Source organism: Penicillium daleae (assembly GCF_028827525.1).
Source record: "Penicillium daleae strain IBT 16125 chromosome Unknown utg000002l_segment0_segment0, whole genome shotgun sequence".
Taxonomy (NCBI): domain Eukaryota; kingdom Fungi; phylum Ascomycota; class Eurotiomycetes; order Eurotiales; family Aspergillaceae; genus Penicillium; species Penicillium daleae.
Window position 1 is genome coordinate 1,328,210 of NW_026623150.1, and position 14,877 is coordinate 1,343,086.

The 14,877-nt window shown below is 49.7% G+C and overlaps 7 protein-coding genes across 7 annotated transcripts; 4 read left to right on the forward strand and 3 right to left on the reverse strand.

Annotated features, from left to right (window-relative positions):
* Positions 1-226: 226 nt before the first annotated feature.
* On the forward strand, positions 227-2,100 carry N7458_001499 (glycoside hydrolase family 13 protein; the record flags this gene model as incomplete). The annotated part of the gene is made up of 3 exons (XM_056904882.1): positions 227-698; positions 759-1,518; positions 1,575-2,100. The coding sequence occupies 3 exons, from the start codon at positions 227-229 to the stop codon at positions 2,098-2,100; spliced, it is 1,758 nt and encodes a 585-aa protein (XP_056768989.1).
* A 366-nt stretch (positions 2,101-2,466) lies between these two features.
* On the forward strand, positions 2,467-2,892 carry N7458_001500 (molybdopterin synthase catalytic subunit; the record flags this gene model as incomplete). Its single annotated transcript, XM_056904883.1, has 1 exon — positions 2,467-2,892. One exon carries the CDS (start codon positions 2,467-2,469, stop codon positions 2,890-2,892), a length of 426 nt encoding a protein of 141 aa, XP_056768990.1.
* A 251-nt stretch (positions 2,893-3,143) lies between these two features.
* On the reverse strand, positions 3,144-4,191 carry N7458_001501 (SCO family protein; the record flags this gene model as incomplete). Its single annotated transcript, XM_056904884.1, has 3 exons — positions 3,144-3,265; positions 3,318-3,642; positions 3,715-4,191. 3 exons carry the CDS (start codon positions 4,189-4,191, stop codon positions 3,144-3,146), a joined length of 924 nt encoding a protein of 307 aa, XP_056768991.1.
* A 356-nt stretch (positions 4,192-4,547) lies between these two features.
* N7458_001502 (NAD(P)-dependent oxidoreductase) lies at positions 4,548-5,279 on the reverse strand (the record flags this gene model as incomplete). Its single annotated transcript, XM_056904885.1, has 1 exon — positions 4,548-5,279. The coding sequence occupies one exon, from the start codon at positions 5,277-5,279 to the stop codon at positions 4,548-4,550; it is 732 nt and encodes a 243-aa protein (XP_056768992.1).
* Positions 5,280-6,195: 916 nt separating this feature from the next.
* Positions 6,196-8,832, forward strand: N7458_001503 (uncharacterized protein; the record flags this gene model as incomplete). Its single annotated transcript, XM_056904886.1, has 2 exons — positions 6,196-6,741; positions 6,793-8,832. 2 exons carry the CDS (start codon positions 6,196-6,198, stop codon positions 8,830-8,832), a joined length of 2,586 nt encoding a protein of 861 aa, XP_056768993.1.
* A 69-nt stretch (positions 8,833-8,901) lies between these two features.
* On the reverse strand, positions 8,902-12,266 carry N7458_001504 (uncharacterized protein; the record flags this gene model as incomplete). Its single annotated transcript, XM_056904887.1, has 20 exons — positions 8,902-8,973; positions 9,039-9,267; positions 9,314-9,343; positions 9,392-9,542; positions 9,598-9,662; positions 9,716-9,846; positions 9,893-9,929; positions 9,979-10,081; positions 10,135-10,177; positions 10,233-10,276; positions 10,333-10,718; positions 10,766-10,888; positions 10,941-11,025; positions 11,076-11,125; positions 11,182-11,340; positions 11,410-11,515; positions 11,567-11,622; positions 11,672-11,682; positions 11,736-11,898; positions 11,956-12,266. 20 exons carry the CDS (start codon positions 12,264-12,266, stop codon positions 8,902-8,904), a joined length of 2,355 nt encoding a protein of 784 aa, XP_056768994.1.
* A 636-nt stretch (positions 12,267-12,902) lies between these two features.
* On the forward strand, positions 12,903-14,591 carry N7458_001505 (uncharacterized protein; the record flags this gene model as incomplete). The annotated part of the gene is made up of 1 exon (XM_056904888.1): positions 12,903-14,591. The coding sequence occupies one exon, from the start codon at positions 12,903-12,905 to the stop codon at positions 14,589-14,591; it is 1,689 nt and encodes a 562-aa protein (XP_056768995.1).
* Between the last annotated feature and the right edge of the window lie 286 nt (positions 14,592-14,877).

The following is a 14,877-nucleotide window of genomic DNA, read 5'->3' on the forward strand; positions in this document are numbered from 1 at the left end:
TATCATCTATTTAGAGGCGATTCTCCACAAAGCCCCGCGGTGGGATGCAATGTGTGAGCTCTGATATGGGCGATTGGCTGCTGCCCTCCAGTCCCTGATACCACGGCCCTCGATTTACCCAGAGAGCTAACAACTAACCCCTCAGTTCAAATTTCAATCTTTCAAACCACTCCCGTCGGCTTTGAGACTCATTGACCCGCTACCATTCCTTTAGCAACATACCCTGATGTCGCCATCTGCGAACCGAAACCACCGTGCGTGGTGGAAAGAGTGCTCGGTGTATCAGATCTGGCCGGCATCATTCAAGGACTCGAACGATGATGGAATCGGGGACATTCCTGGAATTATCTCTCAGCTCGACTACATCAAGGACATTGGGGTCGACATTGTCTGGCTGTGCCCTTCATACAAGTCCCCGCAGGTCGATATGGGCTATGACATTGCCGATTACTACAGCATTGCCGACGAGTACGGCACGGTCGCAGATGTTGAGAAGCTGATCCAAGGATGTCATCAGCGTGGAATGAAGCTTCTCATGGATCTGGTGGTTAACCACACTAGCGACCAGCATGAGTGGTTCAAACAGTCCCGAAGCTCGCGAGATAGCGAATACCGTCAATGGTACATTTGGAAGCCTGCAAAGTACGATGAGCAAGGCAACCGCCATCCTCCAAATAACTGGGTTTCTCATTTCCAAGGTATGGAACGCTAGTTAATACCATGGATGACCGAAATAGGTGCTGACTACGGCCTTTTAGGTAGTGCTTGGCAGTATGATGAACTCACGGACGAGTATTACCTTCATCTGTATGCCACCGAGCAGCCAGATCTTAACTGGGAGCACCCCCCAGTGCGCAAGGCGGTCCACGATATTATCCGTTTCTGGCTGGACAAGGGATGCGATGGCTTCCGAATGGACGTCATCAACTTCATCAGTAAAGATCAACGATTCCCTGATGCACCCGTGAAAGACCCACGAACCCCTTGGCAATGGGGAGACAAATACTATGCCAACGGGCCTCGTCTGCACGAGTATTTGCAAGAAATTGGCAAGATTCTCAAAGAATACGATGCTTTCAGCGTCGGTGAAATGCCTTTTGTCAAAGATGAGACAGAAGTGCTTCGAGCTGTGCAGTTCGATCGCAACGAGATCAACATGATCTTCAACTTCGAGCATGTGGACATTGACCACGGAGAGTTCGATAAATTCGAACCTGGTAGTTGGAAGTTGACTGATCTGAAGGACTTTTTCCAGCGATGGCAGACCTTCATGTATGAGAATGATGGTTGGAATGCTCTCTATTGGGAGAATCATGATCAGCCACGGTCGATTGATCGATACACCAATGCCGATGAGAAGCACCGTGTTATCGCGGGCAAGATGTTAGCAGTTGCATTGGCCCTGCAGTCTGGCACACCGTTTATCTACCAAGGTCAAGAGCTAGGAATGCGGAACGTCCCTGCTAGATGGAGCATCGAAGAGTACAAGGACATTGACTGTCTCAACCATTGGAATAGGTGAGTTTTTCGAGGACTTTCACTTCTGCTAATGGTAGCTAAGAAATACTCCATAGATTGATCAAGAACAAGCACTTCGACACGAACGCCCAGCAAATTGCCCTTCAAGAGTATCGGAAAAAGTCCCGCGACAATGCACGCACTCCTGTTCAGTGGACTGATGCACCCAATGGTGGCTTCACAAGTCCCAAAGTTAGGCCTTGGATGTCCGTGAACGATGACTACGTTCGAGTCAATGCCGCAGCAGCAGTCAAAGATCCCAACTCCATCTACCACTTCTGGGCATCTGTGCTGAACCTGCGCAAGAAGCACCTGGACCTTTTTGTTTACGGAGACTGGAAGATCGTGGACGCCCCAAGTCAGGAGGTCTTTGCATATACTCGCCAGTACGAGGACCAGAAGGCTCTGATTCTGTGCAACTGGACTGAGAACAATGCCACTTGGGATGCGCTGAGCAATGGAATTTGTGCCGTCAAGAGCGTTCTGTTGAATAACTACGAGCGATCGGCTGAGGCATCGAAGCGTTTCTCTGGAGGGAAATATGCCCTCCGACCTTATGAGACGTTTGTGCTCCTTGTGTAGATACGATGGGTCATCAGTGGTACCATAGCGATATTTGAGAATGAAGCAAGGCTATATACACTGTAGAATGTTTTCCTAGAATTTCTAACAGAATCCCGTTCCGCCCTTCGGTGGACTCCGTCATGGCCGCGGCCGCACTTATCCACCAGTTCCCCGCAATCGATAAGAGACACTACGAAAGTGGGCAACAAACCGGTGAACTCGACTTGAACCTTGATCTACACACTTTCCCCCTCCATACACATGCACACACAATGACAACCGAAGGAGCCTCTCTCCCAGCACACCTGGACCCGTCCACCTACCCACGCACCCAGCACGATGCCACGCAAAACATCCACCTCACACTAACCTACTCCCCACTCGATGCCAACACCTACCTCGCGCAAACATCCTCCCCCCGCCGCAGGAGCAAATACCCTCTTCCTCGGCACCACACGCGATACCTTCGAAGGCCGCTCCGTCTCCCAGCTGAGCTATACCACATACCCACCCCTCGTGCTGAAGACGTTAACGGCGATCGCGGAGGCCGCCGTCACCAAGCACCAACTCAAGGGTGTGAGTATTGCGCACCGTCTGGGGGTTGTGCCTATCGGAGAGGCTTCTATTGCGATTGCCGTGAGTGCGGGACATCGTGCTGCGGCTTGGAGGGCGGGTGAGGAGATTTTGGAGGCTTGTAAGGAGAGGGCGGAGATTTGGAAGAGGGAGGAGTTTGTTGATGGGGGCATGGAGTGGAGGGCTAATGCGGATCGGGATGCGGAGGGGAATTTGATTAGGAAAGATGGCTCTTAAGGGGGATAAAGATGGTTGACTGGGCGGAGGGCTTGGCGAACTGGGGTGTTTTGCTTTTCCATTTGGGGACCTTACCGTGGTGAGGAGGGCGCTGATTTACATTGCATACCTACATGGACTTGGTATACGTGGGTTTGGCGAAAGAACTTTATACCATGAAGCATTGGGTAACTGTCGGACGGAGTCTAGTGAGCAGGGTATTGGTATTGGAGAGTGATATAATACAGTTTTCATACACAGCTCGAGGACAATTACTCAAGCTTCAAGGGCTTGCCTTCTCTCTTCCAGTCGCTGATGTGCTCAAGGATGACCTTGGAGGCAGACTCGGGGGTATCCTGTCGGCCGATGCACTCGACAAAATCGTTATCGGGATCTAGAGCGAACGGTCAGCAAATGTCAAATACGAGTCCAAGGCGAGGTCTTACCCATCAGGTAGAAGTAGATGCTGTGGTCCACAAGGTAATCCTCGCCAGGCTTCGCATCTTTAGGCGTGCTGAAGTACACGCGGTACTGCTTGCAAACGTTCTTGACCTGCTCATAGGTACCAGTCAAGCCCACAATGCCCGGATGGAACTCCTTCAGGTACTCGCGCAAGACCTCGGGTGTGTCACGGGCTGGATCACAGGTAATGAAGACCGGGAGGAAAAGTTTGTCGTCCTTGGTGGCCTCCCTGACCTTGTCAAAGATCTCAGCCATCTTGTCCAGCTCGTCAGGGCAGATATCGGGGCAGTGGGTGAAGCCAAAGTAGACCTAGTTTCGCGAGAAGAGCTATATTAGCACCAATCATTCCAACAATAATGCATGATTCGATACGAAACTCACAAAGCTGTATTTGCCCTTCAGATCCTCCTCGGTGAACTCCTTTCCATCCAGGTCCTTCAGGACGAACGGACCGCCAACCTTCGGTCTCCCGACACCCTTGCTCATCTCTGCAATACGCTTCCGCTCCAGACGTGCCTTCTCAACACGGAAGTAGATCATCATACCCGCGCCTGTGAGCACGAACAAGAGTGCAGCCTTCCACGAGAAAGGGCCAGTCGAGTTGCGCTGGCGCAGCTGACCCATTGTCTTCGCGCGAGCTCGGAATGCACTCGTAGAGAAGTTATTGCGTGCAGCGAATGCGCATTGGACATTCTGGTTGTACCGGGGTCGATGTGGTTGTGTATAGGCGCGGCATTGTGGTTGACAGGTGTTGCGGAGGGCAGGGAGGATGCGATGGGACGGGGCAGATTCAATGGTGACCAGGCTGCGGGTTGCTCGGCCGAGGATTCCGGTGGCCATTCGCAGTGAGGATGGCATCTTGATTGACGCTGGGGTGTCTGGGTCGGCGGAGGGAGACGTTGATGCTGGATGATGGCACGAGAATCTCCAGATCGATACCTGATCGGGACTAGCGCTTTCAAGCCTCAGGCATTTAACTGCCCCAGTGACGAACTATAAATGGAAGTTGAGATCCCGATTTCAGGAGAGAGTCAGTCGCAATGGTTGTTAAATTTAGGAAACTTGTATTTGAAAATATGGCAAGGCGCTTATTAGTGGTAAATCTAGTTATATGAAGATCAAAAACTCGCACAAGTTACATCGCAAGAACAAAGACAGCATTCACAATATTCCAAACCAGACTCATCCTCCGCCAAGAGAAACGAGAACAGCGATCAGGTAGTAATCATGAGAATCTTGTTCTCATACTCTTTTGTCTTCTTCAGAATGAGATTCTCTGAGATCCATCGTCCCGAATCCTCCCTTGAGATGAAATATCCAATCTCGGTAGACTCCCGACCAGTCTTGGGATCTTCGATACCCACACGGACGGTCTTTCTCGTCTCGCCATCATTCAGAATACTGCCACGAAGAATGGTGAATGTCTCTCCACTAGCAATGAATCGATCTTCCATGATCTTCTTGTCCTCATGGGCAGCCTTGAGCAGCCAAACATAGATCGGGAACATGGCCAAGGGATAATCGCGGCCAAATCGGGACATTCCAGTGGTGCTGAATGGCACAATGTAGGGACGGCCGATCGCTCCTTGGCTTCGAAGTTGGGCAATTGCTTCCAGGAGGACAGACGCGCCTTTGCGGCAGCACTCGGGGTCTTCGATGGTCATCTTGTACCAGATTGGTCGACTGCCGATGGTGGTGATGATCATGTCGACGAGGTTGCCATCCTCTGTGCGGATGCATTCAGTGACCGTGGTAATATCATGGGCGTCGCCTTTAATGATCTTGAGATTGTGCGTGGACCCCGCTGGGAAAATGGCCTCGAGCTTTGATGGAGTCCGGCAGAGCGCGGTGCATTGCAGGCCTGCTGCCACGCTATGCTTGAGAGCTGCAAGACCTACGCCAGTGCTAGCACCGAAGAAGGCTACTGTCTTGGTGTTGGAAGTCATGTTGTAAAGGTTGTTTTGGTGGGTAATCGAGAAGATCCGAGGATGAAAGGCTGGTCTGTGAAGATAATCTTTGAATTGTGTCTGGTATGCTCTTGAAATTGGGCGGGCGTCTCATGCCCTTTTATCTACATCGTGGCCGCCGAGTCAATCTTCGATACGAGCCGAACGTTGGCCGAGTATGCGGCCTGTGCCCAGGGAACTATTGTGGCTTGCTTCAGAGTACGAGGAGGCACAAAGTTAAGCTCGCGTCTTTCTCGCTCTTTGACTATTGCTTATCTAATATCCACGCTTTGGGACCGCCTTTGGCTCTTTTTTTGGCTTCCGGCTAGCCTCGCGTATTTCTCGGAGTGCGAGAAGCGCAATATTCCCACCCGCGAGGCTCGCACTGCCTGCCTCCTTGCCCGGACGAGTTAACTAATTGTTCTTTGGCCAGGCTTTGGCTTGAATTACCTAGATCACGCAAGCAAAGAAACCTCAGTCTGTATCATTTCTCTTTCCAGCGTGTTCATATCAATCTAAGTTTGTAGCTACCGCTTTGCGGGAAATACCTATAGCCCTGCCCAAGATAGAGACTTCTCTGGGTGATGCTGTCTATTCGGTCTATTTAGATTCACGAGTACGCTTCCCTAGATAACGAGGACGTATCAGTCCAAAGTGTGGTAATCTAGCGACATGGCCGAAATCCTGATCAAGGGAACTGGCAAAAGGTGTCAATGGATAACCACTGAACCAGTGTATTGGTGATTGCCACTAACCCAAAGGGGACCAAGCCGCCTTTGGGGAGCAGCGATGACCCGATGCCAACAAGCAGTAGCGCAATCACAACAGCAGCCTTGTCAGGATGAGCGACTGGCTAGCCTGAGCGATAATTTCAAAGCCAGCAGTAGTTCCAGCAGCGAGGACCTCCCAGGGGCGCATGGAGACGACGTTTTCGTCGTCGAGCGCAACGGTCGCGGGCGCCTTGGCCTCAAGTGCCGAGAAAAACGCGAGGTCGCCCGCAGTAAAGAGCGAACCGCCAGCATCCACACCGGGGGCCGGGCGCACCTCTAAACCACGGAGTTGTGTCGTATGTCGAAGCCGAAAGGTCCGCTGCGACAAGCAGTCACCTTGCTCCAACTGTCGCCGGGCAAATATTGCCTGTGTTGTCCCCTCTAAAGATCGTCCTCCAAGATGGGCCCGTCGCATCACGCAGCCGGCCCCGGAAGATGTCATGGAGCGATTAAGAACGCTTGAGAATCTCGTGAGAGACTTGAGTGGTCAACTGGAAGAAGCGAATGCTAGGGCGAATTCTGCTGGCGTTTCCTCTGCAGCTCAGTCGCCTGGAAGCTCTACCCGCGACCCGACGGGCACATCCTCGACACATTCCGACAATGTACAGAAGCAATTTGGGAGGTTGGTCCTTCGAGATGCTAACCAAAGTCGCTATATTGGGAGCGGCTTTTGGTCCCGTGTCACGGATGAGGTACACCCGATCCGCTGCTATACAAGGTTCGCTTGCTGACCTGTACAATAGTTGGATGAACTGAAGATGAACGCCGAAGGATTGGCTCAAGATGATTTCGATACCTCCGATGAGGACGAATGGTCCTCTGGGAAAACTCCATCGACACAAGAACTCGGTCGTACGCCTGAAGATCGAAATGCATTCATATTCCGCCATAACTTGATGCCTTCCACCCCAGACCTACGAGACTTTCACCCACTTCCCTCCCAGATCCCCTTTCTGTTAGATGTCTTCTCAGAGAACGTCAACGCATTTCTCCAGAGTGTTCATGTGCCAAGTGTCACAAAAATGATTCGAGATTTGCGCGGCGATATGACTAATCTGACACCAGCGAACGAGGCCCTCATGTTCTCGATCTACTATGCAGCAGTGACGTCCATGGAGGAGGAAGACGTGATGACGAACTTCGGTTCTACTAAGGCAGAACTGAATTTGAAGTATCGTCTAGGTCTTGAGCACGCTCTCGCCAAGGCCGATTTTCTCAATGTACCTGATCTTGTTCTCATCCAAGCTCTTGTTAACTTCTTGGCTCTTGCCCGCCGCCATGATAGCCCCAGATTTGTGTGGATGATGGTTGGCATCGCAATCAGAATGGCGATCTCGCTGGGGCTTCATCGGGATGGCTCTAACTTTGCAAATCTCCCTCCCTTTGAGATTGAGATGCGACGGCGCGTCTGGTGGGCCTTGTGCCTGTTTGATGTCAGGGCGTCAGAGGATCAAGGGACCGAGTTCACTATTGCCGTGGACAGCTTCGACACAAAGTTGCCGCTGAATATAAACAATAGCGACATACAACCCGATTCAAAACAAATGCCATCCGAACGTGAGGGGTTGACTGACTTGTCCATCTCACGTGTGTCGATCAAAACGTGCGAACTCTCAAAGCGAATGATGGTCCGTGGACCGAATGCACCTAGTTTGGAAGAGCAAGACCATATGCTGCAGAAGATATACCAAGAATTGGACGACGGCTTCCTCCGCTACTCGACAGAGCCTAATATATCTTATTGGGTTATTGTCACTGTCTCTCGTCTCCTGGTCGCCAAGATGACGTTGTTCATCTACTTACCAGTGCTGTTCTCTTCTCCAAGTGAACAACTGTCCGAGCAACTCAGAACGAAACTGCTTGTCGCCGCAATTGAAGTCGCTGAATATAACCACGCTCTTAACGCTGAGCAGGCCTGCCGACAATGGCGCTGGATCTTCCAGACTTATACGCATTGGCATGCCATTATCTATATTTTGATCGAGATTCATCGCCGACCCTGGTCTCCCCTTGTCGAAAGAGCCTGGACCGCTCTCCACAGTGTTTGGCTTATTCCAAACCAGTCCAAAATGCGCAAAGACTTGCGAGTGTGGTTCCCGTTGCGGAAGTTGATAGCCAAAGGCACAAAACATCGAGAGACCGAACTGGACAGACTCAGAAATGATACGTCAGATGCGGAGAAATTACTGAATGAATATTCGAACGCACCGCTACCTTCGAGTACTGGACATTTTCTGGCCGGATCTAATGCCGCCGGAATTTTCCTCGAACAATGGAAACAATTGGTTGATTTTCCGACCCAAGATATTTCGTCACGAACACAAGGGGTTAGTTCATGTGTTGCAGAGCCGTCGACAACCAGCATTTCTGGTGCATCACTTGGAGAGCTTCCCGGTATGGGTTTGAGTTCCAACAGCACGTCGATACCAAGTACTCAGGCATGGAATTACACGGTTGGAGCTGCTCATAATCCAGAGGCATCATTTTCTACGAATCTTGGCTTGTCTCTAAACGCGAGTGGCTACGAAGCAGAGCCATTTGAGTCACCTATGCCACCAGCTCTCGAGCACACAACCCCCGCATTTCTAGATAATATGCTCTCTACTCAGCCTGTTGGAGATGGAGTTATGTCTTCGCTGTGGAACGATGACTTTTTCGAACATGTGGAATTGGGCACACGTGATAACAATATGGATTTGGACAGTGAGATAGATTGGTATAACTGGGTTGAGTCTGCCAAGGGAATGGAATGGGACGCGGATCCCAAGGGTGCCACACAATGATGCCACACAATGACAATGTGCGGTTCTTGAACCTTCTGCAAAGCCCCCATAACTTCGATAGTTGTTTGCTTATGACCAAGTGGATGGCCCGAAGATCTTTCCTTCCGCGACTGTCTTTCGAATCGCAGTATAGAGGGAGTCCTTGTGAAATGACATTAGCATGATGAGCTCACTATAGGAGGTATTTTCCAGGGCAGGATATTTACCATAGTCTCGAAGGGAGCAGTATTTCCCCACCAGTTTGGCGCAGAAACACCGGGGAATGTGATGGCGAAGAAGATGACGATTGTTGATAAGATCAAACCTGTGTCAAGTCCTGCGGCTGTAAGGTAGTTATAATTTCTCCACCAACCTCCCCAGCGACGGTGGATCCAGTAATTGAAGATGAGCCCGAACATAACCCAAGATGAATAGCTCAAAGGTGTGGCACTGCTCCTGTTAGTATGTCATGTCGTGTAGAATATTGGTAAAGGGCACCTACGGAGGTAGCCAGGACATAGCACCGAGCATCCTAGCAAAGAAATCAGCGAGTTTCTGCCAAGTAGTCTTCTCTACTCACACTGGCGCATTGAGGAATCGGGCCTTGGAGCGTGGGAAAAGCCGCATCAAGATGTAAAATGCCACAGGTAGGAGAGCTCCGAGCAACCAGAAATACTGGATTGGTTTATAAATGCCGTCGGGTCCGAACATGCGATTGGGGCCGATTACACCTTTCAACATATGTTAACGGCATATTGATAAGTCTTTGGGCCTGCATTCACTTACCCCACACAATGCTGGAAGAGAAGAATGCCTTTCCGTTGGGGCAAGTAAAGTGAGCAGTTTGGGTGCTGTATGCAATCAGCCAAAGATCTTGCACAAGAGTATGATTTGATTTACGCACGTCGTGCAAACATTCTCGATGTTGCCCAATGTCCAGTTCATAACTGCAATCTGGACGAAACAAGCCCAAACTATCGCAACAATTTGGCACATAAAGGTAACACGGGGTGGGATCTTCATATAATGGCCAATCTGAAAAGGGAAATGGATTAGTGATAGGATTACATGGCCGGATTACCCTAAGGCTGACCTTTAGATCCTGGCAGAAGTATTGACTAGTATTTCGGTTAGATCCAGTGGCTTTTGGAGGATAGGGTAACTGACGCTTGTCCCAATGTGATAGTACTAAAAACTTTGAAGACCATGACTCCAATTGGCTTTCCGGGGATCATGAAGCCAGCCAAGAAAGGTGACAGGACATTAAGGGCTATATCCGTAAGTAAGCTCTGACCAATACATAGGGCATGTAGCAAGACATACACAATTGGATGTTGGTAATTCCGAGAATCATGCAGGTAGGGATCTTTCGACAGAAGTCAGCGAGCTCGTTCAAAATCCGAGGGCCGCACCGCACTTACAATGAATACTGCAGCAACAATGACTGACACGAAGAATCCCCACCCTGCTTCATTGTCAGTGATGCCTTTGTGAGAATTTCGCACCAAGTCCATCACGTACATGGAAGTTGTGAATCATATGCGAGAATGCCAGCCAAGCCCAAGGCGACGGAAGCCAGGAAGAGGAGAGCGTACCACCACTCCGGCACCTCCTTATATTTCTTCATCAAAGTCAAGTGAATGTCCGGCTCTTGATTTTGAGCAGCTCTGAATCGATGCCAGATCTCCTTCCGATGAAACAGAATGATGTGGACAAGGGCGGCTGTCAAAGCCGCAAACGATAGTCCGTAATTTATGGCAAAGGTCGGAGCAAGAAACATAGGCGAGTAGGCCTTGTACGCTTCCTCATCAAATGTGAAGCCCGGGCCGAGTATCTTGCTCACATTATACGGATTCTGTGTGTTGTCATAGGTCGACGAAGTATTGATAGGGAGATACTCTGAGTAACTGGAACATGGTCAGCCCTGAGACAGTGTTATCAGCATGGAACTTACAAGGCTCCAGTATATGCAATGCCAATTGTTGTAATCAATACAAAAACGACCAGCCCAATGAATGTATTCATGATTGCATGCACAGGCGAGAGTAGAGGATCAAGCAGATAGGCGGAAACGTAGCTGGGTGTGATCAGTTTTTTGGTCCCGATTTATGGATGAGAATAGCACCTACGTCCAATCGAATGTGATAGGAATCAACGACAATCCGGTGAACCCTCCAAAGAGCTGGTTAAGGACGACATTGTTTGGTTTGATCCCTGCATAGAGGTCAGCTATATCAAGCAGACGCTCATCATTCTGAACTTACAGGTGATAAATGCGAAAACAGAAAGTCCTTGCCAGATGACACCAGGTATCCTATTATGTCGTTAGTCAACTCGGAGGACAATTGCGTTGACGAATTAGACTCTTACCAGTACCAAATAAACGCCCCAATCATGACATACATAAAGTATCGGTACCGGGAGATCGTCCAGCCATCCGTCGTCGAGGGATCAGATCCACTCTTATCGTGGAGAGCGTAGAAGAGTGTCGTGTTTGCGAATTGTCCGGGCCATATCATAGCAGCGGGCCTATTCCAATGTCAGCAGGTGCCGAAATCAGGTAATGGGACATGAATAAGTTTGGTGCTGAGAACTAACCACACGAGGAATCGACGGAAAATTCCAGCAAGGGAAACCCCGATAACCTGACTGCTTATAGCAAACAGAAGCTGAAAGCCCCAGCCAATGTCGAGATTATACAACGCTATAAACTATTGTTAAGCCAAGAGCGCCCGCTAATTTGCAACGTACGTACGTTTTGCCTTCAATGCAAGAAGTGCATCTGTGCAATATGCATAGCCAATTGACACACTGTTCACGTCTTAGCAATTCGAACAAACGCCGACTAGAATGGACATACTTTGCCATAATCTATACAGAGTTAGTCAGGCTATTAAGTGACACGCACGATTCTCAAGTCTTACTGTAACAACTGTGTGCTCCTTGATGTTGAAAGGGCCCGTATTCAAAGTCCACTCCACTCCAAAGGTGTTGAATGTTCTGGTAGGCATATACTTGGCCCATAAACAGCCTATCGGATAGACGAGCAATTGCACTACTATGGCAGGAAACGAGATCGCAGGGCTCCTGTGTTATCGTTAGATGATCCGGATATACGAGGACTGCAAAGATAGAGGGACATACCTCATACTCAAGAACATGTTCAATCCACTTCCAACAGTCGTGAAGAACATTCCAAGTATCCATGCGCGCACCGTATTGGCGGGCTCTTCACCATCAGTATTTCGAACCGCTGCTCGCACTGATTCATATTGAGAGTCTTGCACAAATGACTTGTCTATCTCGGCAGCTTTTTCGTGATCACCTGTCTTCACGGCCTCGTGGATTTCATCGAGCTTCTCCTGGGGTAAGTTCGGATCCCATTGGTGAGAAAGTTCAATATTATGTAGATCCTGTATTTCATCAATAGGGCGCTTATCACTGTTCGAGGACATATCTTCTAGATTGTGAGTCCTGAAAGTTTTGTTGGGAAGGTATTTTGCAGTAAAAGGGTCTCGGTTCTAGTGGAGCTATCCTAACCTGGCCACACAACTCGATATATACTCTCCGAGGGCCACCCCCTCCACCTGTGGTAGTTTGCCCCACACGAGCTAAAAGATAAGCCATGGTCAAAAGCGATGTAACCTTTTACTCTCCCGGCCCGGTTCATTATCTCTGCCACGAAGCGGCACGAGGAGTTGGCCACTAGGTTTGATCGGCGTTGGTGTAGTCGCCCGCATTCCGATAGCAATCCCCGTTTTGGGTTAGAATGCGGAGTAACGCGCTACGCTATTTTGTAAGCTCCAGCCGGGCCGCAGCTGTGGAAGTCTCACCGACATAGTTGTACCCATTCGGATGACTTTGCGACAACTTGCTTATTGTCGGTTGAGTGTCCCGACATAATATCCTACCATGGCGTTCTTCGCCTATCGCTACGGGCCTAGCTCATAGTATTTAGCCTGCCAAAGTCCTATCTTGACTACTTGACTATCAATGACGACGCGTGTTTTCGGCACTTCCGATCAAGTTTCAAGGCCACCAAAAAGATACTCTCAGCCGAGGACGAAAAGAAGCCCATTCATCCGCCTATCATGGTTCTCTACACGTCTCCTCGGGGTGTTGCTATTCGACGTGCCCAGGCAGAATCCATTCGCGACAGGATTGAGCGTCTTACGGCAGATCTGAAGGAACTGAAGGCGTTTCTTCCCATCGAATTTTCACCAGGACGAAAACAGAGACTCCGAGAATTCCTTACCTCAGAGCTCAATTCTTTGCATGACCTGCCGTTTGAGCTCTATGAACAAGACGCAAAGGTTGACTATCTGCTTGTCAAAAATTACCTCGAAAGAGAACTTCGCGGATTGGAGCTCGAAGCCCAGCAAGATGAAAAGTCGACTCCGCTGTTACCATTCGCTACGACATTGGTGGATCTTTGCGAGGCTCGCGCATTGGTGATACCGATGCATCCAAAGGAGACTGCACAGAAATTATTCGAGTCTCAAGCGGCAATGGTTTCGGTGATAGAGAAAGTGAAGGCAAAGTCCGACGATGTCGCTGTCTCAAAAACCGCCGCCTTTCGAGCAGCAAACCATATATCTTCCCTACGAGTCCACTTGAAGGAGTGGTTCAGATTCTACACTGGCTATGATCCAACATTCGACTGGTGGGTGGCGCATCCGTATGGAGTGATTGACCAGAGCCTGCAAGACCTCGCGGCTATAATCAAAGAAATTCTGGTCGAAATAAAACCGGGGAATGACGATGCCATAGTTGGGCAGCCCATAGGACGCCAAGGCCTGCTCTTGGAACTGAGAGCCGAGATGATCCCATACACGCCAGAGGAGATTATTTCTATTGGTGAAAGACAGTTTGTCTGGTGCATTAATGAGATGAAAAAGGCTTCGCGGAGCATGGGATACAAGGACGACTGGAAGAAGGCCTTGGAAGAAGTCAAGAATGATTTTGTTGAGCCTGGCCAACAAACGCGACTTGTTCGGGATCTCGTATATGAAGCCGTGTCATTTGTTGAAGATCACGACCTCGTCACGGTCCCTGATATTGCCAAGGACAGTTGGCAAATGTTCATGATGTCCCCCGAGAGACAAAAAGTAAACCCATTCTTCCTGGGCGGCGACTGCATCATTGTATCCTACCCCACTGATGCGATGGACCACGAGGCCAAGATGATGAGCCTGCGTGGGAACAATATTCATTTCTCGCGAGCGACGGTCTTCCACGAAATGATTCCTGGTCATCACCTACAAATGTATATGAACGCAAGGCACAAGCCATACCGTCGCGTTTTCGACACGCCATTCTGGATTGAAGGGTGGTCCCTATACTGGGAATTCCTTCTCTGGAATGACGAGCGATGGATCAAGACGCCTCAGAACCGCATCGGAATGCTGTGGTGGCGTCTGCATCGATGCGCCCGGATAATTTTCTCTGTCAATTTTCATCTCGGTCGAATGTCGCCCAAAGAGTGTATCGATCTTCTGGTGGAAGATGTTGGACACGAACGTGCCACCGCCGAAGGCGAGGTAAGGCGGTCATTGAACGGGGATTATTCGCCACTTTACCAGGCTGGCTACATGTTGGGCGCATTGCAGATATTTGCATTGCGTGGGGAGATGGTTGACGCGCAAGGTATGCCAGAAAAAGAGTTCCATGACCGATTTCTGAAGGGGAACCGAATGCCGATCGAGATGGTTCGGGCGCTCATGCAAGACCAGCCCCTGTCTCCGAAATTTGAGTCGTCCTGGAGATTCTATCCCCTTTGAATTCAATTCGGATGATGAGTACCGCAATCTGCCATGTACTGTTCAGATAATAGTTAGTTCAAATGAAGCAAGAACCACTTCTGCAGCTGTGCGATGAGATAAATCAATAGAATATTGAGATTTGGGGTTCTCGCTGACCACAATCTTTCTTATGCACAGCTCATGATTGCAAAATAAGAATCTTGTCAGCAATGCATCATCATAAAAGTGGAGCCGCTAAACCATTTGCGGACTCCAGCTACTCGTGGTGATGACTGGCGATCCCTAATGCTTCCATAATCCAACA